Source organism: Drosophila navojoa, chromosome 4 (assembly GCF_054131105.1).
Source record: "Drosophila navojoa isolate 15081-1374.11 chromosome 4, UAZ_NAV_1.0, whole genome shotgun sequence".
NCBI classification, from domain to species: Eukaryota; Metazoa; Arthropoda; class Insecta; order Diptera; family Drosophilidae; genus Drosophila; species Drosophila navojoa.
In genome coordinates, this window is record NC_142892.1 from 11343466 (window position 1) to 11369282 (window position 25817).

General features: G+C 45.2%; 9 protein-coding genes across 13 annotated transcripts; 4 read left to right on the plus strand and 5 right to left on the minus strand.

Moving 5' to 3' along the window:
• Positions 1-243: 243 nt before the first annotated feature.
• LOC108650173 (uncharacterized) lies at positions 244-1337 on the minus strand. Its single transcript, XM_018099290.3, has one exon. The coding sequence runs from the start codon at positions 1304-1306 to the stop codon at positions 308-310; it is 999 nt and encodes a 332-aa protein (XP_017954779.1). The 5' UTR covers positions 1307-1337; the 3' UTR covers positions 244-307.
• A 53-nt stretch (positions 1338-1390) lies between these two features.
• Positions 1391-2678, minus strand: LOC108651062 (uncharacterized). The gene is made up of 2 exons (XM_018100489.3): positions 2427-2678; positions 1391-2346 (listed from the first exon to the last, which is right to left on the minus strand). The coding sequence occupies exons 1-2, from the start codon at positions 2454-2456 to the stop codon at positions 1474-1476; spliced, it is 903 nt and encodes a 300-aa protein (XP_017955978.1). The 5' UTR covers positions 2457-2678; the 3' UTR covers positions 1391-1473.
• Positions 2679-3039: 361 nt separating this feature from the next.
• Mul1 (Mitochondrial E3 ubiquitin protein ligase 1) lies at positions 3040-4519 on the plus strand. The gene is made up of 4 exons (XM_018100487.3): positions 3040-3286; positions 3353-3936; positions 3994-4201; positions 4271-4519. The coding sequence occupies exons 1-4, from the start codon at positions 3182-3184 to the stop codon at positions 4388-4390; spliced, it is 1017 nt and encodes a 338-aa protein (XP_017955976.1). The 5' UTR covers positions 3040-3181; the 3' UTR covers positions 4391-4519.
• On the minus strand, positions 4336-6997 carry LOC108651052 (FGGY carbohydrate kinase domain-containing protein). 2 transcript variants are annotated; one of them, XM_030384333.2, is made up of 7 exons: positions 6858-6997; positions 6327-6528; positions 5399-6258; positions 5191-5341; positions 5051-5125; positions 4758-4976; positions 4336-4687 (listed from the first exon to the last, which is right to left on the minus strand). In XM_030384333.2, exons 2-7 carry the CDS (start codon positions 6510-6512, stop codon positions 4538-4540), a joined length of 1641 nt encoding a protein of 546 aa, XP_030240193.1. In that variant the 5' UTR covers positions 6513-6528; positions 6858-6997; the 3' UTR covers positions 4336-4537. The 2 variants fall into 2 exon arrangements, with proteins under 2 accessions (XP_030240193.1, XP_017955968.1); XM_018100479.3 differs by having other exon boundaries at positions 6327-6531.
• A 17-nt stretch (positions 6998-7014) lies between these two features.
• Pop5 (POP5 ribonuclease P/MRP subunit) lies at positions 7015-7798 on the plus strand. The gene is made up of 3 exons (XM_018100492.3): positions 7015-7182; positions 7255-7492; positions 7551-7798. The coding sequence occupies exons 1-3, from the start codon at positions 7163-7165 to the stop codon at positions 7728-7730; spliced, it is 438 nt and encodes a 145-aa protein (XP_017955981.1). The 5' UTR covers positions 7015-7162; the 3' UTR covers positions 7731-7798.
• Positions 7741-9369, minus strand: Papst2 (adenosine 3'-phospho 5'-phosphosulfate transporter 2). Its single transcript, XM_018100483.3, has 2 exons — positions 8078-9369; positions 7741-8018 (listed from the first exon to the last, which is right to left on the minus strand). Exons 1-2 carry the CDS (start codon positions 9118-9120, stop codon positions 7862-7864), a joined length of 1200 nt encoding a protein of 399 aa, XP_017955972.1. The 5' UTR covers positions 9121-9369; the 3' UTR covers positions 7741-7861.
• A 151-nt stretch (positions 9370-9520) lies between these two features.
• LOC108651055 (proliferation-associated protein 2G4) lies at positions 9521-13100 on the plus strand. The gene is made up of 8 exons (XM_018100482.3): positions 9521-9687; positions 10130-10227; positions 10523-10659; positions 10732-10888; positions 11328-11549; positions 11835-12060; positions 12312-12439; positions 12509-13100. Exons 1-8 carry the CDS (start codon positions 9600-9602, stop codon positions 12623-12625), a joined length of 1173 nt encoding a protein of 390 aa, XP_017955971.1. The 5' UTR covers positions 9521-9599; the 3' UTR covers positions 12626-13100.
• Positions 13101-13214: 114 nt separating this feature from the next.
• Positions 13215-22663, minus strand: Usp47 (ubiquitin specific protease 47). 4 transcript variants are annotated; one of them, XM_018100468.3, is made up of 10 exons: positions 22434-22663; positions 18861-19100; positions 17161-18794; positions 16687-17098; positions 15714-16625; positions 14572-15576; positions 14384-14510; positions 14253-14323; positions 14053-14186; positions 13215-13989 (listed from the first exon to the last, which is right to left on the minus strand). In XM_018100468.3, the coding sequence occupies exons 2-10, from the start codon at positions 19050-19052 to the stop codon at positions 13779-13781; spliced, it is 4698 nt and encodes a 1565-aa protein (XP_017955957.1). In that variant the 5' UTR covers positions 19053-19100; positions 22434-22663; the 3' UTR covers positions 13215-13778. The 4 variants fall into 4 exon arrangements, with proteins under 4 accessions (XP_017955957.1, XP_017955959.1, XP_017955958.1 ...); XM_018100470.3 differs by having other exon boundaries at positions 18861-19137; XM_018100469.3 differs by lacking the exon at positions 22434-22663 and adding an exon at positions 21402-21550.
• A 316-nt stretch (positions 22664-22979) lies between these two features.
• On the plus strand, positions 22980-25357 carry DnaJ-1 (DnaJ-like-1). Its single transcript, XM_018100486.3, has 2 exons — positions 22980-23232; positions 23645-25357. The coding sequence occupies exon 2, from the start codon at positions 23674-23676 to the stop codon at positions 24733-24735; it is 1062 nt and encodes a 353-aa protein (XP_017955975.1). The 5' UTR covers positions 22980-23232; positions 23645-23673; the 3' UTR covers positions 24736-25357.
• The last annotated feature ends 460 nt before the right edge of the window (positions 25358-25817 follow it).

Here is a 25817-nt window from a genome sequence, read left to right on the forward strand (position 1 = left end):
TATATACAGAGTCCGCCGGATAAATCATGCCAGTGCGACATTCCTCGGAGCCCCCTTTGGCAGCCAGGGCAAGCAGCAGGAGCAGCAGCAATAACTTGGAATCCATCTCAAAGACTGTTGCTGCCGCGTCGCTCTAGCAGTTGCTTAAATAATATTCGATGAGCAAAGCTGCGGAAATGCTAAGGCGATAGTTGAATGATATTGATAAGATAAGGCCAACTACACGAGTTAACCTAGACATAATTGCTTAATAATCGTCTTTTATTGCTCCAACTGAAGTTGTCAGGCGGGATTACATGGAACCCCTCTATTGCTGCGGCTTGCACACAGCGCTGATGCCATCAAAGATGGAGCCCTCTGGGCACTCGTAGCTCATGAGCTCGCCATTTTTGCATAGGAGATAACCATGCTTAGTTTCCGCAGCATAGAGCTTCGATTCCTCGCAGGTTTTGCGCTCCCTGGCGCACACTCCGAGGCTCAGATCAAAGTAGGAGCCATCTGCACACCATTGGTAGACCAACTGGCCATTGGCACACACATAGAAGCCAGAATTCGTTTCGGCGGGATAATACTGGCCCTCAATACAGGTCTTTGACTCTTTGCGGCAAATGCCAGAGATGGCATCGAAATGGGCACCCTCCTCGCACAGCTCGGCTGGCTCGATCTGCTTGATCTTGTTGTCCGGCACGCAGCTGTGGCCATTGAAACTGTAGCCATCGCTGCACTTCATCATCAGCGGGTAGAAGACATCTTGAGCGCCCACCTTGTCCTTCTGGCAGATGTAGTAGTAGCTGTTGTGGGCAGGCCAGGCGCCCGTCTGGCCCACGTGGCTGCAGCTGTACTGCTTCTCCGAGCAGAGTTCGCTCTCCCGCGGCAGGCTGCAGCTGTTGGTGAGCAGGGAGTAGGCAGCGCCATTGGTGCACTGACGTGGCGTGTCCACGTTCTGTTCGCTGCACTCGTGATAGCTGCGGCAGTCGTACGGATCCGGAAATATGCCCGGCTGCTGGCAGTAGAATTTGCCGCGCACCGGCACTTGGCATTTTGGCTGCCAGGTGCACCCAATGGAGCCCTCATCGCTGCAGAAGAAGCCGCGCTCCGACTGGCAGCTGGTCATGGACACCGTTTGCCACTGGCCATCCACGTTCGAGCAGAAGCCGAGCGTGGCGCAATCGACGCAGACAAAGCCGGCCAGACGTATCTCCTGGCAAGGATTTGTCACCAGCTCGGCGGAGTCAATGGCATGGCCATCGCCCTGGCAGCCCACCAAAGACCCCAGCAGTGGAAGCAACAACTTAACCCAATTCATTTCAAAGACTGTTGACTGAAAAGGCAGCCGGCAGCTGCTTAAATAGTCAGAGATAGGTGCGCGTGGTAAATGTCAAAGGCATAATTAAAAGATAATAGTTAATGATGCTTCATTAGAGCTCAAAAGAGAACAGAGTTTCGAAAAAGCAATTAGATACTATTTAAGATTTAGCAAGAGCCCAGCACACAGGCCGATTGCTCCTTGCGGTAGTAGGTGCCGGCCGGGCACTCCAAGTGGCGCATCGTCCCATTCAGGGCGGAACAGTAGTAGTACTTGTGGCAGTTTTGCGTGTCGGCCATGAGACCGATGTGTGCGCATTTGCCAGGCATTACGCTGAAGCCATCATCGTTGGGATCCACAATTTCGGGCTGGTCCGGGCTGGTCGGGTTGGAGGGGCCGGGCTGGCCCGGGTTTCCTGGACGACAGACGAAATCCGCAAAGATCTCACCGTCGTTGCAGCGATGCAGCGAGGGATAAATGACGACTGAATCATTTAGATTTTGATTCACCGTCGACTTGCACACGTAGAATATGTTGGGATTACTGGGCCAGGCGGCCACATAGCCCACCCTGGGACAGTGGTACTGCGGCTGAGTGCACACCCGGCTCTCCAGCGTCATTGAGCACTGGCCGGTGCGAGCGTCGAATGCTTTGTCATTGCCGCAGTCGACAGCAGCTGCCACCAGAGTGGCACCCACAAAGTAGCACATGTGATACTTCTGGCAGTCGTAGGGATCCGGGAAGATGCCCTGCGAGGTGCACTGGAAGTTGCCCACAATGCCAAACGGATGGCAGGGCCCTGTGGCATTCGAGCACGTGCCCAAGCGCATATTACAATAGTATCCGTTGGCCACATCACACGATTCGACGGGTATATTCACCCAGCCATTCGAGTGCTGTACACAAGTGGCAAGCAGCTCACACGACTCACAAATGGGTCCAGGTGTCTGTCTTCCCTCGCAGCTGCTCGTTTCCCGGGGCTGAAAGATGCGCGTGGTAACCGTGGCAGCGCTCATCAAATTGATGACGTAGAGCACTAGCTTTATCACACAGAGAAAAGGAGAAAGAAATACGTATATTAGAAATACTTCAGCGATTGATTAACATTGTTAACGCTTACCATGCTAAAATATAGCTTATTACAGGACATGTTGTTTGAGTGAATATCGCTGTTAGTTTGAGCACGTCTAATTGCTGCAAAGTACTTAAATTGTCTGATTTGATTGCGTAGCTGGGAACTACAAAAACACTTTGACTCACAGCCCAAATATAGCAGACGCACTAAGGTAAAAGATATCTTCGATTGTGGCACTGGGCGCGAGAGCCCATCTTTATATCAATACGAGTGTTCTACATTTATCTGTGTGTGCGTGTGTGTCTGTGTATCTAATATCTTGCGAAAGTTTCGAGTTGAGCAAAGTAAAAAAAAAAAAAACGTAGCCATTACAACAACGAGCGATTACAAAAAAGAATTGACTAGAATGAAATGCTTTGCTGATGAGTAAATGGCTCATATTGACACAGAAAACATTGTGGGTAAAATCTTTGGTTGGCATTACTTTTGTTTATATGACCTTTACCAGTTTCTCTATGCAAACAGAAAGCACTTAGCTTGTGTTTGCGTTATTTAAATATTAGCGCAGACTGTTTACTTTGATTTGCAACAGTCAGTTAAATTTAAATCAAAAATCGAGCGCGCTAGCAAGTCGATAACAGTCAAAATTATTTCGTAATTATCGACATTGATAAGTTTGTTTGGTATTTTTGTTATCGAAAATAGATAGCATCCTAATAGCATATTCCAGCTGTGCTCTGCACAGGTACACCGACACATTAAATTCGCCTTAAACATTTATAGATATTTTGACCATTTCAATGGATTTCGTACACGAAGCTGTTGCACTTGGCGTTGACATCCTTATCCTGGGCCTCTGTGTGCGCGAATATGTGAACTATAAGAATACCGCGAGAGTGTTGAAGGTAAGGCGAGCAGCTCTTGGTTATAGTGCCTGCATAATCATAACAAAATTCTATATGTACCTGTAGGAGGCACCGCAGTATAATATTGATGGCGAGCTAAAAAATATTGTATCACGGCAGCGGGATAAGAAGATTCCGTATGCTGTTATACGCGGCACTGTCTCCCCAATTGGTGTGCCACTGCGCAGCTCGTTTGTGCCCAGTGTGAGCGGCGTTCTCCAAATTGTAAAGCTACATGAGCATCGGGTGATGCGCGCCTTCGCCGGCTTCTGGGCAGAGCAGCGAAAGATGCTGCACGAGAGCGTCAACGAGATGCCCTTTGAGCTACGCAACCAATCGCATGGCGTTGAAATTGTGGATGCGATGAGTGCCGCTGTGTTGGATGTGGACGTGGTCTACGATAACTATGAGTCCACATCTCTGTCGTTCTTTGATCACATATTTGGCTTCTTTACGGGTGTAAGGCAGAAGGGGCTGCAGACCACCGAACAGGTTCTGCGTGACGGCAGCTTTATGACCGCCATTGGCGAACTGGAATTGGATGGCGAAACTCTGCGCATGCAGCCATCCAAAGAAGGACCACTCTTTCTGACCACGGCCACAAAATCAACGCTCATCAAACGTTTCGAGGATGCCAAATCTTCTATGCTGTAAGCTAACTTAATAGGGCCTTAAATGTTTTCTATCTCATATGTATTCTCTTGCAGCTTTAAAATTGTATTGTGCAGCAGTATATCAATAGTATTGGTGGGTCTGATCGTACGGAAAGTGTACCGTAGAAAGAAGCAAGAACACGAGGAAGCAAAGATTCGCAAGCGCCTCGAGGTGGAGCGTAGAGAGCGCCGAGCACGCAACAGGCCGCATACTCTGAGCCAAGATCAATTGTGCGTTGTTTGCTCCACCAATCCCAAAGAAGTAGGATGACTATATATTATAGTGTATAATCCCCACCACTAATGACTTCTGCTCTTTCGGCTCTTCCAGATCATTTTATTGCCCTGCGGACATGTGTGCCTGTGTGAGGATTGCGCCCAAAAAATCGACATTACTTGTCCAGTTTGCCGCAGCAAAATCGACTCGAAGGCGGCTGCATTTATTGCCTAACGCTGTGGATTCCAGCCAAGTTAGATCAACTGTACCTGTCTTCGTCTCATAAGTGTTTGTTACTTGAGCTCTAATTAGTGTGCAGTTTACATTATTGATAAAAATTCGTTTCAAGTGTTGACCATCGAATAGTAATTGTGTGGAATCCTATGCACTGTCTGGATGCATAATGCTTCTATACTCGTATTGATTCTCCAGTAGCTTCAGAAAGACTTTGTACTTTCGGCCATGCAGCTCCTGTGTTTTCTCATTAGGTTTTATCACACGCCCCATGCCAGACATGGCTTTCGCGGCGGCCTACAAAGAGAAAAGCACAGAAGTGGATTTGATTTCATAGTCGAAATGTAGTTCTGTACACAACACACACCTCCAGGCTATTGTATTGGCCATAGGCAGCGGCAGCTAAGGCGGCAGCGCCTACCAATACCATTTCCTCCTCGTAAGGAACCAAGCACGGCAGGTTGCAAATATCCGCATGGCACTGTATATAGAGCGGGTTCTTGGACAAGCCACCGCAGAAGAGCATCGATTTGAATTGCGGCCGTTTGTAGTCGTAAAGATTCTCAATAATGTGCCGTGAGCCGTACTATATCGAAAATATCAAGTATAAATAAATACGCGATGAAAACAAATCCCCGAAACAGATTCACATTCACTTACAGCGAGAGCCTGAATGAAGGCCAAATAAATGATGGCCAGCGACTCGACACCGCGCGCCATATCCAGACCAGTTACCTAATCGAATAAAGAGTAGTTCTTACAAGAGAAAAAATATGAATTATTAAATAGATATATATTACCATGCCGCGCAACGTTGGGTCCGCTACGGGCGAGCGATTGCCGTGCAGATCCGGCCACACGTGCACATCCTGCGTAAGGTAGGCCATGTCGGGGAGGCCGTGCGACGCGGCTATCTTTGGCAGCAACTGGTTGAGATGCTGGTAAATATATCTGAAATAAACAAAAGTATTATAGAATAATAATAATAATAAGATGATATTCACTGACTTATCTCCGCCTAACTTTTCCTTAAGCGTAGCGTAGCTATCATGCGATTTCAGTATATGATCCAGTAAATGGCCCGCAACCGATTGACCACCCTCGTTCAGATAGTAGCCGGGTAGCACGGCATTTTTGTACGGACCCCAAATGCCCTTCGCAAAGCAAATGGACTTAGTCAGGCTCATGTGGCAGGTGGATGTGCCGGCAATTAAAGCCATTCTAGTGGTTATATTATCGTCAATACCTTCTGCTTGACAGCCAAGCGTGCCCAATATGCCGGCATGGGCATCGATTAGAGACGTACTGACCATTGTGCCCGGTAGCAGGCCCAGGTCTTCGGCGGCCCGCTTGGTTAGGCCCGAGCCCACCGGCTTGCCGGGTGACTCCATGTGGTTGCCAATAATTGAGAAATTTGAGCGTGTCAGCTCCTCGAGATCGATGCTACGTAAGAAGTCGGCATTCCATTTATTCTCCTCGGCATCATAGTTCCATTTGCAGACCACTGAGCAGAGAGAGCGAGTATCGACACCTGTTGCACGCCAGGTGAGATAGTCGGGAAGGTCGAAGGCCCGTCCCATATTGTTAAATGAGTACGGCAGGTAACGTTTAAGCCAAAGCAGCTTGGGCATCTGCATTTCCAAAGACACCTTGCCCCCAACGTATTTAAGTATGGGATGCGCGGTAGCATTTATTTCATCCGCCTCTTCAGCGGCACGATGATCCATCCAAAGAATAACATTTTGTTCATCTACAGAGGTCTTGCTTACAGTTAGCGGGTTGCCTTTGGTATCAATCAAGACCAGGGAGCAAGTGGCATCGAAGCCAATGCCCTTCACTTGTGCTTTAGTGATATTGCTAATGACATGCTGCAAACGAGCTCTAGGTTAATCTAATCTTGAAACGATCTTGAGGTTATCAAATAACTGTACATTACCTTCACGACCTTACAGACTGCACGCCAAATGTCGTCGCTTGATTGCTCATAGAACTCTGTATCGGGTGTCCATGTCTTGATCTTTTCCACCGCCTGGTGCTCCACTTGACCTTTGGTATTGACCAGCGCTGCTCGCGCACTGCCCGTGCCCACATCTACGCCTATAAAGTAATGATGGCTCGGCATAATGCAATATTTGCGTCTGCTGTAACAGCGTACGAATGTTCTTAGAGCCAGCTCGCCTCAAATGCCTCACACAAACTGATAAGAATTTCGAGAGGTGGAATTGTACCGCTATCGGTTCTAATAGATCTGTTTTGGATCTAGGGCCGAGACTAAGGGTAAATCGGATCGGCCTGAAAGCCGCTACTTTACAAAATAAATAAACAGTAACTGATTCTGGAAATCCCCTTCTAATTAACATTCTAATTAATTTTTCAATTATGCAAAGCTGCCGGAAATTTGAGACATAACTAATGAATTTAACAAAAACATTTACATATTAAATCATTCAACATTATGCCTACTTACTAGAACTTCCAGCAGGTACGAGCGTTGCTTGCGTACTAAAAACTCGTTCGTAATTACAGTTTGGATTAGGTATTAAAATATTTAAATTGCAAACATCTCGCGCCTACTCTCTTCTCGCTCTCTCAACCTTTAGCTCTCTCTCACGCTTTTTCGTCTTATAATTGCCAAAGTTACTCTCATTATACAGGCTGTTTGCATTTCACGATCAATGCTATTCCGTCACGATTAATCGGTCGCTCGGCACAACGCAATGTGCTTTTGACAGTCTGGCAACGCGGTTCAGCAACAGCTCGTGTTTGTTTACTATGGTGCGCATTAAAAATCGGTAAGTTAATTGAATAAACGCTCTTATTTATAACTCACATCTAATAAAATATCCGCCACTACTGCTTATCAGTTATATAGCCGTACAAATTGTACCATATGCACCGGTGAACACCCTCCGCCTCAACGACCATACACTCACTAAATGCTTGCTGCAAAATGTTGAGAAATATTACGGAGTTTACGGGTTGGGTATATTGGAGCACGGCTTCCGTGTGAAATACTGCAATGAGCGCACTAAAATTGCCATCATACGCTGTCTGCATCGTGGACAACGCTATGTGTCGAGTATATTGCCGCTGATAACTTTGGTAATGCAATGCCACATAAATTTATGTACATAAATATCTATATAAATATTAATTCCAGATAGGAGATGTGCGCGCTAAGTTCCGCACTCTATACGTGGGTGCCACTATTATACAGTGCAACAAGTTTATCATCAATCATCAGCGACAGTTTTTGGATCGCATGATGGGCCAAGTAGCATCCGCAAAGGAACGTCAGGATCTCTTCAAACGAGTGATGGAGCTTGACATGGACAGATAGATGTGACAGCTTTTAAGTTTAAAATGATTTATATATACATAAGAATAGTACATAGTTATCTTATAAAATATTGTTTCGATTTGACTAAAGTTAAATTTAAGAAAAACTAAAAACATTTTTGGTAAACTCGATTATACTTCAATAAGGAATTTGCGACTTGAGGAACGAGATAATCTCGCAGTGCATTGCTTAAGCTTGTGCTCCAAGTCCGCAAAGGTAAGTTTGTTCTTCTTGCTGTATACATTCAGATAAATGCCCAGGACAACGATCAGCCCAGACCAGATATATCTAAGAGAGGAAAACATCACTTTTAGCAGAGATCAAATTGATGATGAATTTTTACTTACTGCACTGTGAAAGGTTTACTGAAGAGCAGGAACGAGAAGGCAATGGTTACTGCCTTTCGCGCAGTGGTCACCGTCGCAGCAAGCGGAGCTCCACTGCTCCTAACCAAAGCCAAGACGAATTGTATGCCTAGATAACCGGAGAGACTGAACAGAAAGCCGTAGCCAAAGGTTTCTAGCGGATGGGCCAAACAAAAGGCGAAGCCACTAAAGAAGTTCCCGGTGAGCAACATGATCACAAACAGATAGACAAAGCCAAGTCCGTAGGAGTAGAAAACCACCTCGCTGCTAGACGCTTTGTGCTCCCGCATCGCCTTCTCCTGGACATTGCCAATGGCGGCATCACACAACAAGGCGCCGGATATCATGAGGACGCCAAGAGGATTGAAGTTGGGCGTCAGCTGCGAGTCGGCCAGCGTAAACCATGCCAAGCCCACACACATGGCTGTTGCAGCAGCAAAGTCCAGAGGACCATAGCGCTTGCCCTGAATTATGATGCTGCCAATGAGCACAGGGATTAACTTGCAGCACTTGAAGATTACTTGAGTGGGATAGTTCAGATAGCCGAGACTCGAGTTCGATAGGCCCATTGTCCCGAGCGTAAGCGCGGCAAGCACAAAATATGTCTGCAAAGGTATACTACGTGGCGCTGGCTGAATGCTCCAGATTGTGCCGCCATTTGATCGGTAAGCCTCCAAGCGGCGTTCCACCAGGCCGAAGCCAATGTAGTAGCCGAACTGCACCAGGGTGAGAAACCATCCATATGGTTTGAAGCCCTCAACTGTGAATATCAGCTCCTGCAGATATCCATAGATGATGTAGAGAATAAAAACACCGGCACAGCTTAACAAAAATTGAGTGGTTCGATTGTAGTAGGTCAAGTCAAAGCAGAGAATACGCAATTCCGGCGTCACCGCCTTTGATGCGGATGAGAGTTTACGCTGTGACGGCGATTGGGAAACGGATGCAGCCGTCTGCTGTGCTCTGCCATTGCTATTTATATTGATAACGTCGTGTATGTTTCCTGGCTGGCTCTCATCAACCATTGTGTGAGTGCTATTGTGTGGCAGCGACGTTATGTTTGTGTGCGCGACTTTATTACTGTATGTGTTATTTTATTCGTTACCACGTTTGTGTTTGTGTTTGTGGCTTTATCACAGTATTAGTATTATATTATTTATTGCAATGCAAAGCAATGCACAACTATGTTGCATTCATAACGCCTTACGTAGTATTGCATAATTAAATTGCAATATGCATTGCGACTTAACAATGATATCAATTACGAGTTTGTTTATTTTTTACAAGTCGGCAGTCGATAAACACAATACAAAATTTGGACATGGTGCTACCAGACTGATCTAGAGCTGTTTACAAAAGATGGTTAGCCTAAATTTTACAAATGGTCGCACACAAATCAGTGCTACCAGCTCGATGTTCTCAATTGAATATCTGGCAACACTGTATACTCTTAAAAACATCTTTTCGTCATTTAGCAGCTCTCGCATTTTGTTTCATTTTAAAAATGGCAGACGTAGAAAAGGAGCCTGAGAAGACCATTGCTGAAGATTTGGTTGTTACCAAATACAAATTAGCTGGCGAAATTGTAAATAGTAAGTAAATATTGCAACGTAATTAGCAAATGCGTCGCAAAGTGAAAGTGAAATCAGAATTTTCTGCATTTACCCGTCGTCCGCTACGTGTAGCCGACAACAATGGAGCTAACGAAGACTTCGGCGCTGACGCTGACGTCGCCGTTGCTTTAAGTAGCCACGCGGCGGTGTACGCGGGATATGCGAGAGCGTAGCGTGCATAACCTCAAAGTTTTCAGGTGTTGAATTCTTTAGTTAAATGTAAAAAAAAAAAAAAAAACGAATTTATAAGAATAAAAAGATACTAAAGCAGCTTTTTAAGCTTCAGTTTCATAAAAAAACTCGGAAGGCCAAATTGAAATTGCAATGCAAATGAGAGATTCACAATGCCATGCGAGACGTGCCGAAACTCGTTTCACATGGAAATAACTCGACTATTTCTGTTTGATGTGTTTAATTTTAGAAACACTGAAGACAGTGATTGAACTCTGTGTAGCGGACGCCTCAGTGAGGGATATATGCACCAAGGGCGACAATCTGCTCACTGAAGAAACCGGCAAAGTAAGTTTACCAGCTAAAACCGAAAACCCATAACTAAATTATAGAAACTAGTCCAATGATTAAAACTTACACAATTGAGGATCTCCTGCGTGCGTGCTGCTGTGGACTGGCTGCATGTGTATGCGCCGCGTGTGTGGAATTTTTTCACCCACGTGCGTTTCGAACGCAGTCTGTGGTCGGCGTGCGCGCTCTGGGGCCCAAAGATTCATAGATTATGAGATCTGAGGACACAGTTGGCAAACAGCCAATTGGCAGTGTTAACATGATAAATCGATTAACACGCTGTCATCTGTAGGTATACAAAAAGGAAAAGGAACTGAAGAAGGGTATCGCATTTCCGACCTGTCTCTCGGTCAACAACTGTGTCTGTCACTTTTCGCCAGCTAAAAACGATGCCGACTACACGCTAAAGGCGGGCGATGTGGTCAAAATGTAAGTATTTCGACTTGCTCTTGTTGGCCAACATTAATTAGTTTACCTTTTGTATTTATGGGTTATTTACAGCGATTTGGGTGCCCACATTGATGGCTTCATTGCTGTTGCGGCACACACAATTGTCGTAGGCGCGGATGAGAAAATAAGCGGACGTCAAGCTGATGTCATTTTGGCTGCGTATTGGGCCGCCCAAGCGGCGCTGCGTCTGCTCAAGGCCGGTTCCAGCGTAAGTGTTTGTCTATCCAAGCTGCTTTGCCTGCAAGAAACGGATTGTCTAACGTATTAAACACAGCGCTAGCACATCTCAACACTTGCACAGATCATTAGCTACAATTGACGAATGCGCTGCCATCAGATCGATGGCTGGGCTAGTGTTGATTGCTCACATTCCCACATATATATAGTAATCCTTCTGCTGCAGGCAACGGATTGGCTGCTGCCCAACAAATATAAATGGCACAGTACAGCTCAACGTCTGCAGAGATCAATTGCGGCAATTTCGTGAACTGAACGAGTTTATACCCAGAAATGTTCGGTCTTTACAATTGCACACAATTTGTTAAAATAATTATATTTAAATATTAAAATGTTCCGAAAATATTATATTTAGTGTAGCTATTAGCTGTAAACCTAAAATTGTATCCATGTCTTGTACGTATTTATAGAATTACTCAATCACCGATGCCGTGCAACAAATCAGCGAGTCGTACAAGTGCAAGCCCATTGAGGGCATGCTCAGTCACGAGCTGAAGCAATTCAAAATCGATGGTGAGAAGACGATTATACAGAACCCGAGCGAGGCTCAACGCAAGGAGCACGAGAAGTGCACGTTTGAGAAGCACGAGGTTTATGCCATCGATGTCATCGTCAGCACCGGCGAAGGCGTGGTAAGCATTGTGTTTCCATGAGAGCAACTCCCTTTCTCTTCTTGTTCAATGATTAAAAACACGCGCTTGAGGATTGGCTGGGCAAGGCAATGGGGCTGACCATGTAAGCACCTTGTGTGCTTAGCGTGTTGTGTTTTAACAGCTCGGCACATGTCAGACTCAAAGCTCCGCTATTGCTGGTCCGGAGATTGTAAGATTATGAGATCTGAGAACGCATTGAAATATATTTCAATTGGTTGTTTAAATGCATACGCAGCTTTGCTAACAGTTGGTTCTATGTTGCAGGGACGCGAGAAGGACACAAAGGTCTCCATTTACAAGAAGTCCGATGAGAACTACATGCTTAAGCTGAAGGCATCGCGTGCGCTTCTCGCCGAGGTGAAAACCAAGTATGGCAACATGCCCTTCAACATCCGCAGCTTCGAGGAAGAGACCAAGGCGCGCATGGGAGTCGTTGAATGCGTCTCACACAAGATGATTGAGCCTTTCCAAGTGCTGTATGAGAAGCCTTGTAAGTTTGCTCTTATGAATTTGTTTGTTAATCCTGCAAAACTTAATTCCGGTTTGGTGTAACTCTTGAGCTGCCAACCTCGGCCAGACATTTTGCTAGAATAAAGCTCCAAAGGCTTTGGCGTCTTCAGCAGTTGCCTCTTTTCATGGCCTCGGTCTGAACATGTCATTGCTACAGAAGTTCCTTTATATTTCCAGCTATTAATATCTCTGAGTAAAGTAATCTAAAACTAGTATCCTTATATCTTGTAGCTGAAATTGTGGCACAGTTCAAACACACGGTATTGCTCATGCCCAACGGCGTCAACCTGGTTACCGGCATACCCTTCAACGTCGACAGCTACGTTAGCGAATACAGCATCGCGCAACCCGAGCTGAAGGTAAGCAAAACTCTACTGATTAGGCGCGATCTCAATTCTAACCTTTGGATATTTTTGATATCTTTTCAGGAACTGGTCGCACAGCCACTGGGACCCGTGAAGGGCAAGGGCAAAGGCAAGAAGGCGGCCGCTGGTGGTGCGGCGACAAAAGTGGAATCGGCGCCGGCCGTTGAGACCAAGGCATAAGCTGCTCTCGTCTGCATACCATACAAAACACGCCCCCTTAAAGCAACTAAAATGTGAACAATTGCGCTGCCTACTGCTGCCGCTCTTTAAAATTATACTATAGAATTCGTTGATTAGTAAAGCAGAGAAACCATTTGACAACAACATAATTCGTTTTCGTTCCAAGAACTTTAAATATTTCCACTATAAGAACAAAAGAACAAGAAAAACAAGCACTTGAAAGCCTATTGCGTTTTTCAAACCCGAAATAATATAATATAAATATTTCCCTCCCTTCAAAAAGCGTACTGATTTTATCGTTTTGAAATTTCATAATCGGTTTGTTTCAAATCGCAACGAAGAATTGTAATTGTAATTTTTAAAGTAAACGATATCTTTAGAAACGAACTTATAATTCAAGAAAAGAAAACAAAAACGTTAAGAACCCCGCGCGTAGTAGGTATTAAATAAAATTAACATTTTATAAAAGAAAAAAGCCGATAAATAAACCTGAGTTTTCTTGGACTGTGGTTGGATGTATCATTAGACTGTTTCATATATCACTTAATATGTTTAAGTAAAGAGACGTTAATAAAATGAACCATGATGATTATTTCCAATACAAATAATTTTTCTTTTATTTTTTTGTTTTGCGTATTAAGTTATTTTCACAATCTTATATTTTTGTTTTTTTAATTTCTTGCATGTAAATAAAATTGTACACAGTCTCATCTCTGAACTCTTGTATTACAAAAGTAGCAAGAATATTTGTTGTTAGCGTTACTAGGACACCATTTCACCAACAGCCAGCCCCCAGCGAGCGCTCCATACCGACACGCGAAACGAAATTGTGCCAACAAAATTGAACAACAAAACAAATTACATATTACAATTGCTACGAATGAACGTATGATGTGAGCAGTGAATAGTGAATGACCTACGAGAACTATGAGAACGGAGAGTGCGCGTCGCGGGATATACGAAATAAAATATGCAATCAAAGTGGAGAGAGGCGCTGTTGATGGACTCGTAGATTTCAATCGATTGCGTTTGTGTTTAACTGAAATACATGTTGCATGTATTTGCTGATCCGATCATATAACAAACAAGTCTACTACAGTCAGCGAGGGAGCGGGGTAAAACGACAACGATGATGATAGTGCCAGTGAGGCAATTAGTTTTCGGCATGTGCGTCTACCGGCGCTGAGGCGGTCACATTGCTAGGCTTCTCCGGTGAATCTAAATAAATCTTCAGCGCTCGTTCGCGTCGATGAGAATAGCGGGGCGTTGAAATGCAACCGAGTCGATCCAAGCGCGCCTTCTCCTTATTGGTTAACGAACGGCGCTCATCTGCCGACAACTCTCGCACCGGCGCATTCTTATCTCTGCAAGCAATAACCGTAAATTGAGTGATGCATTACAGAGCCACCTGAAACTCTCCCACTCACTTATACAAATACATGTTGCCGCTTTGCGTCGTGTTGAGCGGATACATGTCCAGGCCGACGGCCACAGACATCCAGTTCACGGCCTCATTCACGCTAACTGCCGATATGCTTGTGCAGGGAAAATAGCTGTTAAGCTGGAAGGAAGAATTGAATATGATTTAATAGTTAATCATATAGATTTATAAATGTATATGTGTTACCTTTGTATAACTCAATCGGTCAATATCAATGTCGCATATTTTTGATAAACAACTTCTAATTTCGCTGTCCTCTGCAAGTGGTAAAGATTTAATAAAATGCTGATTTCATTCATTCATTATATCTGGCTTACTGTCGATTGTGATTTCCTGAAATTTGCCAAACTCCCATTTCTCTGGGTACCAGCGACGCACGAATATAGTTAACGCATCCTCCTTTGGCTGTGCCACCACACCGTCCTCACACTCTTGCACAATGAACTGACAAAACAGAATGGACACGAATTAGATATACTCCTATATATATTATCATTGTGCTCACCTCTAGGGAACCAGTGCGCATATCACTGTACAGTGTTTCATCGTCCGCGAGTATTTTGATGGGACAGCGGCCGCCTTTCAGCCAGATGCGGCAATTGTCCATGGTGAGGGAGGTATATTTGGCATCGATGCGATGCAGCTTGGCCACCAGCTCCTGCTTGGCCTGCTCCACAGTGGTTGTGGTATTGTACACCCACTCACAGACGCACGGCAGCTTGGCGGTCTCGTTGTCCAGGTCAGACAGACGCAAGAAATATATCTTGGCCTTGTACTCGAACGGTTGCAGTGTCTTGCCGATCTCAACAGTCAGCGTCTCGCCCTCATTGAGGAAGACTAGCGAGTTGGTTTGATCATTGGACAAGGTGTTATCATGCTTGCGTTGTAGCTTAAAGTATTTGCTGGGCACGTGTATCAATTGCTCAATGTGTCGCTCGAAGGCACTCATGCGCATATGCGTGCTCACGAGAAGTTTATAAGCGTGCGTCGGCTTACGCAGTTGCGCCTCGTCATCGGACTGATGGCCGCTGGTGCTGCTGCTGGCGGCCGTGTCCACGCAGTCGACCTTGATGGCATGGAAAAAGTGATTGGTTGTGCTAGCTGGGATGGAGCTGGAGTCGCCCGCATCGCTGCCATAGCTGCCGTTGCCATTGCAATAGGCGTGCACGCGCATCATGGTGTCGTGGGAGGCGGCCTCGTCCTCGGGACTGGACAGCTGTGGTGAATGGCTTGTGGAACTGACTTGGCTATCGCCGCCGCCGCGATGCTGCAAGCTATTCTCGACCAGTGTGCGATCACCGTCACTCAGGCTGCTGTCCTCCGAGTTGGACTCGTGGCCGGGCGTCGCCAGCGCCAGCGAATCAGGCTGATCGCGCTTATAGCGACGCCAATCACAGTCGTTGTTGCCGGCGCTGGCACCTTCGGGCGTCGCCGTGCCGTTTGTGCCGCTGATGCCATTCATCATGGAGGCATCCACTACATCGGTGCCTGCGCTGCCATTATTGGAGGCCTGCAATGGGGAGAGGAGTTACTTGGACTTGATAAACTTCTTCAATACTTGCATTTTACACTAAAAAATATTTAATATGGGCCGCAATCGTTGTTGTCAATTGGGCTGGACAATGGGTCAATGGACAAGTTACCTACCTCGATGGGCGTTGCAATGGGCTCGCTGCTGGGCACGCCCAGCATCTCGAGGCTGCTGGCATCGGTGTTAGGCACATTTAAGTAAAAGTATGTGATGTACTTGAATTGTGAGTTGGCCAGCTGCTCCAGCTGTTGTTGTGCTTCCAGAGTCGGGTTGGGATCGTACGCCACGAACGCCTTGCAGCGCACGGTGGCCACCACGATCTTCTGCTCGTCAATGTGCAAACGAATTGCAATTGAGCGACGCAGCACGTCGTTGCACTCCAGCGCTGCTGAATAAACCAGGAAGGGACCGTCCATCGCCATGTTCGAGAGATCTACCTTAAAAACATACCACGTAGTGCCATCGCTGGGATAGTTCTCAAACTGCTGATCCTCGGCCCTATACTCCAGCAAAAAGTCCAAATTGTAGTTGTGGGAACGCAGTTCGGTTAGTGCCGGATCGGTGCAGTTCTCAAGTGACTGTATGATCGTGTCCATGGACGAGTCGTATGCAACCAAGCGACAGCGTGAGATCGGAGCGAACTGCTCCACATTGAGCATGTCGTGGGCCGACGAGAGAACCTTATTCACATCGAAATTCTGCGACAGATACACACGGGTCATCTTCATCTTCTTCAGCGTCGGATTGTAGAAGTAGACGCGAGGCTTGTACAGATTTGGCAGAGCCAGATCTGTTACCGTGATGTGTCTGCCAAGGCGAGAGGCGCGCGTATCCTCCTCGGCATGTAGTTTAGGCAGAAGTGACTTGATGTGTTCGGGAAAGTCATTGCACTTGGCCGCATGCTCATTCCGCTTGCTATCAACCTGGCGATACATTAGCATATAAGCATTCGTACTGGACGTATAAGCGCTGGAGTAATAGCTGCCATTGGGGCCGCCAAAGGAGCGCTGAATGTCCTGTTGTGTGATCTGCGAAAGTAAGAGAAGACATGCAACATCTGACAGCATCTGGTGGCTCTTAGCTACTCACCGTGGATACATTCTGATCGTTGAAACAGAACCACTCGTCAGTGTCAAAGTCTTTGATATATGCATAGTAATGGCCGCCTGAAGCACTGCCCGAGTGTATCATGATGGCAAACAGATCGTAGAGATATGGACCCGAGAGCAGCTCCTGTTTCAGTCGTGCCTCAGTGTTGGCGCTCTTGCCAGTGCTGCTGCTCATGTCGATGCCCTCGTCCTCGTCATTTATGTCGTTCTCGTGCTGACTGGAACTGGCCGTGGTCACTACGCCGCTGCTCAAGTTGTCCTCGTCCATGGCGGAGCCGCTGTCCGCAGTGCTGCAATCGTCCACATTGCTGGCGCCATTCATCTGATACTGTTCGCCCTGTCCATTGCGATTCACAAAGCTGTTCAAATTCAGCTTCTGCGGAAACGTAACCCTGTGGAAATAAAAATGTACTTTAAAGAGAGGATTGTGGCTGAAGTTGACTGTATGATTTACCTATCGTTCAGTTTGATGCGATGCATTGTCTGATAGTCAAAATCGAAGCGCTTCAGATGCAGCGTCAGTATGTAGGGGAAGGACTTGAAGTGCAGTCCCTTGTGGGCGTCGCATTTCTTTTTGCACTTCTCGCACAGATACTGATTGTTGCCATCGAGAGTTTCGGGCTGCACAAATGCGCGCAGCGCCTCCTCGATGCTGCCGTAGGCGGAACTGCTGCCAAACGGACGCACTGGCAGTGGTATATCAAGGAAGGTATCTTCGCGCGTCTTTTCCGTATTGCACTCCAAGCACTTGACATAATCGTTCATTTTGCCCTCGTACAGATTAGAGATGAGATTTGCCTGCTTGGTGTTCTTAAACTTATGCTCCAGTGCATCGAACATGACACGACACAGCTCCTGGATGTCGTGCTGCTGCCAGGCCTCCGTCGAGTCCCAGCCAAAGCTGCGCGTCAAGTCTGTCGTCTCCACCGATGATTTCGACGATGTCTGCAGATTGAGGAACAGCTTTTGCAGCTGGTAGGGTATATTCTTGGCCTCGTTGTCATTGTCAAACTCCCAGCGATACAGGGCATTGCGAAACTCCGGTGTCATATAGAGCGCCTGGAGCAGGCTGTTTAGGTAGCAAGTCATTGCCTGATTGACCAATCCAACATATGCACGAGGCCCGCTACCTTTGCGACGCGTCTCTGTTTCTGTATTGGCCGAGGCCACAAAGTCGGAGGCGGTGGTATTGATGCGCTGCCAGGCGGGCGCCTCGTCGCCCCCAAACTTGCGCGATGCCAGTGAGCTATAATAGGACGCATCTCGTTCAAAGGCGGGCTCTAGTGGATCGGTGTCGGCATCAGTGCTGCCTAACAGATCGGCCTCTATTGTGTTGCCGAAATCGAAGCCTGGACCCATGATCGTGGGACTGGCCGAGGCGCCCAATGCTAAATCATCGTCTGACAGTTGCTCAGCATCCGAGACGGGACTTATATTAAAGAGCTCGGGAGCTACATCATCGATGATAGTGTTTTGTGTCAACTGCTCCTTCAGCGGGTCGGCTATTTCCACTTTGGTTGGCGCATCCTTAGCTATGTCGGCAGCTGAGTTGACCGTTGCACTTTGTAGCTTCACACCTTCGTCCACCTGATCTGTGCTCTTCTCAGCAATGCCATTCTTTTCGTTGCTTTTGGTCTTCACTTTTGTACTGATCTTGCTAGGCGTTGCGGGTGTGGCCGCAGTCGCAGCGGCAACTGTGGCTTCTGTTGATAACTCAACTGCTGATTCAGATGTGGGACTGACGCTTGTCTTGGTTTTGCTTGGCGACTTTTTCTTCTTCTCTCCGGTTGTTGTTGTCGTGCGCTTCTTCTTCTCGCCGGTTTTAACCGTCGTTGTCGTTGTTGATGTTGATGTTGCTATTGCTGTTGCTGTTGCTGTTGTTGTTGCCGTGTTTGTCGTTGTTGTGTTCTCTGTAATCTCTGGCTGCTTGCTAACTGTTGAAGCAGATTTCTTAATGGTCAAATCATAACGTTTGGCCACATTCCCATCCCAGGTGCCCTCTGGCAGCAGCACCAGGTTGTTCTTCAGCTTCGGCTCAAAGCCAGGCACATCGTACAACAGCTGCGTATCCAGAGTATTCAGATAAACCTATAGATGTATGAGGAGTTCATAAGTAAGACTCTGATGATCGCTGTATGGGCATTCAGTACTCACCAGATCCTTCTCGCCGTGCGGCTGTAGCAACAGCTCAAATTTTCCATACGCAAACTGTGTGCCAATCAGCGTGATGACGTGCTTCACAGTGAAATGGGAACGTACAACGACGTTGATTTTCTTCTGCTGGGAGCCAGGCGTCTGGTCAAAGACGGCGCACTGTGTGCTATCCTTGTTGTCCTTTTCAGCCATGTCCTGGTCCTGCCTGGTCGCGCTATGCTAACCAAATGCGTTAAAGGCCTGCAACGATTGCGTTACAAACAAAAATTTAGATCGCCTGAAAATATTTGTATAAAATATAAAAAAATAACTCAAAAATGGAATGGAATAGCAAAAACTACTGTCATTTGAATTTTAGAAGCTTTCTGACAGCGTCAGCATAATCGACAGCAGCAGCAGCTGCTTGCGGGCTACAGCAACAAGGAAGTCGCCAGCCCCCCGCTCCACATGTGCTGTTCATTGCTCCCATCCGTGGGAAGGGGCTAGCCACACACACCCACCGCCTCGAGTCCCTCAACACCCACCGTGCATAGACCTCAATTCGAAAATAAACCAAAATCCCATTGCCTGCTGCTGTTTGCGTTTTTTCGCGCCTTATTTGTACGCCACACACACACCATGAGAAAAGATCGAGAACATGACTAAGATTGCACGGAATTTTATAAACAACAAATTCTGGGGCCGGACTGTGTTGGCGACGGTACATGGATATGTTCCATATATTTCAGCTGCTACCGAATTTTCAGCAAGAGCGTCATAATTGCCGCATAAATTGCTCCTACGAATGTCATTCCAAGACGATGCTGCCGTTGCCGTTGCTTTCTTTGTTGAACCATTGGGCAACGGGCGTCGCATTGTAACGAACGGAAGTGCTACAATATACGTACGTACATACATATGTGCATATATATATATTTATAGTGGGCCATATATGTGTGCATGCACGTAGTATATGACATTTGGCCGCAATGCGCAAAATATACAAGAACTGCTCTAAGATATATTATAAAATATTATGTGTTTATATTTTGGAAAAGTTCTGAGGCGTAGTGGTCACGGTGCATAAAGAAAACTTGCAGTTATATGTATATAGATATACGATATGCAGTCTATATAATGTGCTCTATTATCTGTTGTTCGTCAGGAACTCAATTGTCAAAACCCAACACACAGCTGTTGACATCAATCTGTATCTATTTCCGATAACGCGTTGGCTAAACAAAACAGTTTCACACATTCTCAAGAAACACAGTCCGCATATAAAGGGAACGCCTGTCGGAAATTTACCTATAGACATATAATATAATATATCTATCGCACTATGTATACCGGAAAGCAAATGTCTGTGCGCAAATGGCTTGCGCGATCTAATTAAATGTCCAAAACAGCAATTAGTATTAGCGAAATGCGCAATGTTTTTCCAACTCTAAAATTTGATATAAATAGGCGCAAACATTCGCCGAGACTGTGGCAAGTGCTTGGGCCAAGAGATTAATGCAAATGAGCTGCAATTTCAAACACATGTTGGATGAACGCAAGCAAGCATTTATATGATATATAGATACAGATATAGATACATATCTGGGTGTGTGTGTGCAGTTGCTGGTACGCTAGAGTGGAATCCAAAAATTTAAATACGCTACCAGCAGAAATCAAAATAAAGAATACAAAAATTGTGCGTCTAAAAATATAAGAAAAGAGACAACGACGACAACGACGACAACGACGACAACGACGAAAGCACTGAAGCTGAAGAAAATAAAAAAATAATATATGTATATACATATATACAAAAAAAAGCAACAAATATTCAAAGCAGGGAGCAAAAGTATCTGTCAGATACAATCTTGCTATTTGTAAATTCGAAGGTTTTCGTTACCGAAACATTGCACAAACCATAACCTATATACATAGATATATATCTATACATATATTTGTATATTTGTATATTTCTAAGTTCGTCAATCGAATCTTTTAAACGCACGAGAGTTCTCATCAATATTTACGTTTGACGGCAATGCCTCTGCCTGTGTTGGGTTTGGGCGTGACTTGGTCGAAATTCCTATACAAGCGAATCCAATTCTTGGTGATTTTTATGTTATTCGCCAGACTAGAGAAGAGGGTGTTAAGTGTGGGTATTTGCAAATTTTGCATATAGTTCGGGCTATTTTTAAAACTTTTTCAGATTTTGTGGTCGAGACATATGCCAAATAGTTCCGATTACTCAGTTATTTAGTACACTCATACACACACACACACACACGCACGCACCCAGTCAGAGTGAGAGATATCCAGTTCGAGTTATATGTAGCCTTTATGCAGCAGTTCTTTGTACTCCCTATAGTTATTACGAAAGAGTTTCTATTTAAAATGTTTTCTATTTTTGGACTAATTGCTAGGGGATTTGCACGTTATACTCATTGGATGTAACTCCATTTGGAGCGATCAAGCACAGGCACTAACGCATAGGATTAAGTACATATATTTATAAATATATGTATATTTAGATATACACACAGACACACACGCACGCACACACACCGTCTAATTGCTGGCGAGTTCTTCTGTGCGCTATGAAATCCCGCCGTCAACGCAACGACATCGTCTCACGCGTATTCGAGTACTGACCACTGCTGCGATGGCACGAACTGGCGCTGGCGCCCCAGAGTGCACGATGATTGGTTCGATCGTTGCCGAGCAGCCGGATTGCCGGGTGGCCAGGCAGCCGGATAGCTGGGTGCGCTACGAATCGCTCACTGACTGCATCTGCTCATAGCGGGCGCTGATAACAATAACAAATGCACACACACATACACCTACACACATTTAGCGCTATTAGCAACAACTGTTGATAATAATAAAATTCGCAAATTGTAGAGCCCGACGAATGAGCGTGGGCAGTATATTAGGGCTCAGGGCTCTCAGTGACGTCGTGTAGTCCACCCGGCGGTTGTATAGGCCCCAATCTAGGCAAATTTATTCAATGAAATAGCCAAGTACGTATACTAGATGGATGTTCTGTATGCCAGATACCGAGAGAGAGGGAGAGAGTTAGAGAGACTACAATTTATGGCGAAAGTGCTATTAATGTTTGTGCAAAATGCTCTCGCCAATTGTCCGATGAATGACTATTTTTATGCGCTGCTCGGCTGTGCCTCGCCAGCGTCTCATGTGTGACTAAGAAGCGCTGACCGTGTACCGGCATCTGTAATGCTCTTGGACAGGCGACAGGGCCGGGGGCAGTTGCGATGGGCGTACTTAGCATGTTGGCGATTTTTTTGTTTGCGCAACACTTATTGCTAGAGTATGTGGAGCGCTGGGGGGTGGTCCTCGGTGGACGGGCGATCGGTCAAGGTTTTGCTTTGGAACGTGACACATTTGACTGTTTGGGTGCGAGAAACTAGTTCAAGCTGTGCGTCCTTCAACGTCTTGGCCAAATGTCGGAAAACTTGCGGCTCCAAAATATGCTTGCTCACACATAAACACAGAGACACGCACACACATACCCAAATACACAAATCACATATGTGAATAGGCATACAGATACACATACATATGTATGATTTCACTTACCTGAACTGTGAAAATGTTGCAATATTGTGTTTTGGTTAAATGCACAATCCGGCCCTACGGCTGGGAGTACACTGTTCGTCTAATTTGATACTATCTAAACTGCTTAAACGGAGGATGGTTGATGTTGACACCGAGAAGCAACCATTTTTATAATTGAAACAAATGTTTTTTGTTGTTCGGCTGCGGTTTGGCTGCAGTTCTATCGATGATAATACCGATAATCACACATACTGTCGAATATATATTCGATAGCTCAAACGTCAGTTGACGAAGAGTATCGATGCTAAGGCTGCAATTCGACCATTCAAGTATCGATAAGTGTATTAATAAATTTGGTAACTTTATTAATCCCATCACGTGTAATCGATGCTTAGCTAAAAATAATGTATTAACTAAAATATCTTGACTAATAATATGCACAACTTATTCAAAAAATTATATTTTTGGCGCCAATTGTTATCGAGATGCCAGTTTCCGGATGCAACCCTACTTTGCTAGAAGCATCGAGAATTTTCGACGAGCAGGCTACTCTGAGTCTATATAAAGGCAGGGCACGCCGTCATTTCGACTCATTTAGCGAAAATCAGAGAAACGTATAACTAGTGTGTAGTTCACACAAAAAGTAAAAAAGCAAAACAGTATATAAAAGACAATATTAAGAACATATTTTTAAAAATATAGTGAATTTTACAACTGTGATTAATAGAAATTCGCGTAGCAGTTAAATTTGTAAGTTTATTGACCAGTAAAAGTAAACTAAGAAGGAGAATTTTAACAAGCAGCTGCCAAGCTCATAAAGGTAAATGTCTAACAAATGAATTGTAGCTTAAAATAGATTGTTTTCGACCTGCATTTTGTACGATCAAACGAAAATTACAATAGAAATGAAAAGCAAAACATTGCATTTGAATAAAATTTGAAATTTAAAACCTAAATACGACATCGTCGTCGTCACGCGTTGAGCGACAACACAGCAGCAGAGGCAGAGACTGAGGCAGAGGCAGAGGCAGAGCTGCTTTCGTTGTCGTTGCACAACTCAAAGCTTCTAGCAAATTCCATTGAGCGACGCGTCGAGAATACAATCGACACATTCTTTGCCTTTGCTGTTGTTTTTGCTTTACATTCAAATAAATCTGTGTATATACGTACATGTAGACGTGTGTCATATATCACATCATAATAATTGTGTGCTTTCTTTTATTTGTTTGCAGTTAAGTGCGCGGCGCTACAGTAAAGCAAAATGGGAAAAGATTTCTACAAGATATTGGGCATTGACAAGAAGGCCACAGACGATGACATTAAGAAAGCGTACCGTAAATTGGCACTCAAATACCATCCGGACAAGAACAAGAGCCCACAGGCCGAAGAACGCTTCAAGGAAATAGCCGAGGCGTATGAAGTGCTCTCAGATAAGAAGAAGCGCGACATTTTCGATCAGTATGGCGAGGATGGCCTCAAGGGCGGTCCACCCGGCCAAGAGGGAGGCGGTCCATCGGGCGCTTACACTTATCAGTTCCATGGCGATCCTCGTGCCACATTTGCCCAGTTCTTTGGCTCACAGAACATCTTCGGTACGGCTGATCCGTTCGGCCCATTCTTTGGTGGCGGCTCCGGCGATGGTACCGAGCAAGTCTTCATGAACATTGGCGGCGATGAGATGTTCGGCGGTGGCGGCTTTGGTGGCGGCAACCCCATGGGCGCCTTCCGCTCACAATCTTTCAACGCACAGGCGCCTAGCCGGAAACGACAGCAACAGGACCCGCCCATCGAACATGATTTGTATGTGACGCTGGAGGAGGTTGACAAAGGCTGCACAAAGAAAATGAAGATCTCGCGCATGTCGATGGCAACGGGCACGGCGCGCAAAGAGGAAAAGGTGCTGAGCATCAATGTAAAGCCTGGCTGGAAGGCGGGCACCAAGATCACATTCCCTAGAGAAGGCGACCAGGCACCACAGAAAGTGCCCGCGGACATCATCTTCATCATACGCGACAAGCCGCATTCGCAATTCAAGCGCGAGGGCAGCGATCTGCGCTACGTCGCGCCAGTCACTCTGAAGCAGGCGCTGTGCGGCACCACGGTGTCGGTGCCGACACTGCAGGGCGACAGCGTACGTATACCAATCAACACGCAGGGCGAGGTGATCAAGCCCACGACAGTGAAACGGATTAGTGGGCGTGGCTTACCTTACCCCAAGGAACCATCGAGGCGCGGTGATCTGATCGTCTCATTCGACATCAAGTTCCCCGACACAGTGTCGCCCAGTTTAAGGAATAAACTGGCGGAGCTGTTGCCCAACTAAGATCGAGGCCATGTTAAGGCTTAAGAACCACCTTCGGCGAAATTTTGTATAGTATATTATATAATTTAAGCTCGTAATTTTAGTTAAGAATCTTTATCCTTATTAATAATGGGAACACAAAATTCATTCGTCGGCTTAGGCTTGATATGATGTTTAAGTGTATAACGAACGCATAGCATGCCAAAACTCTATGGTTAAGAACTTCCCTGTTTATAATATATAATCTACCTTCCCCACTTAGTAATGCGACTGAGATCGCGGGATAAAATAAGATATGAGAATACAAAACACTTACACACCATAAGATAGCTGAAAGTGTTTTGAGCTGGAGACTGATCGGTTACCTAATTATGTAAATTTGAAAATAGAAAAGAAATCACCAAAATAAATTAAATTATACCAAATTTGAAACCGTTTTCCCAAATGTAATTCGTATCTGCAACAATCCAAACATTTTTTCCAAAAATAACTAAATAGAACAAAAACACACCTCCGCTCTTAAACACCTGGGCTATTAAACATTAAAACAAAAACATGATTAAACTAGTACGTTTTAGTACGATAATTAATTGTAAAATATGAACGAAAAAAGTATTTAATAAAATAATTTCAAGAATGTTAAGGCTTGTAATTATACTTGGGAGAGAGTCAGCTACCAAAAAGACTACAGCTTGATGGAAATTTCTTTTCAGCAATTTACATTCTATCGGCGTTTTCTACGTTCTGGAAACTTCGCTCATTTATTGTCTGCTTCATGAGCAGCGTCGAGACGTTTCGCTCTGGCTGCATCTAGAAATTTCTCTTACGTCCAATGTGATTTTCGTTTTGTGGGAACTGCTTATGTATGTATGTATATTAGGATCTAGAAATCTCTGCGAATTGGCGTTGGTCTAATTGGATCTGCAGTATTTTATATTAAATTGGATTAATCGAACTGGTATTTTATGCTCGAATAGCTTTATGAAAAATTGAAGAAAACATGCAAAGAGTAGCAAATATACATATTTAACATATTACATTTTTATTTTATTTATTTTTATTGTTTTGTTCATAATAATATTAAAATAAAAATAAATCATAAT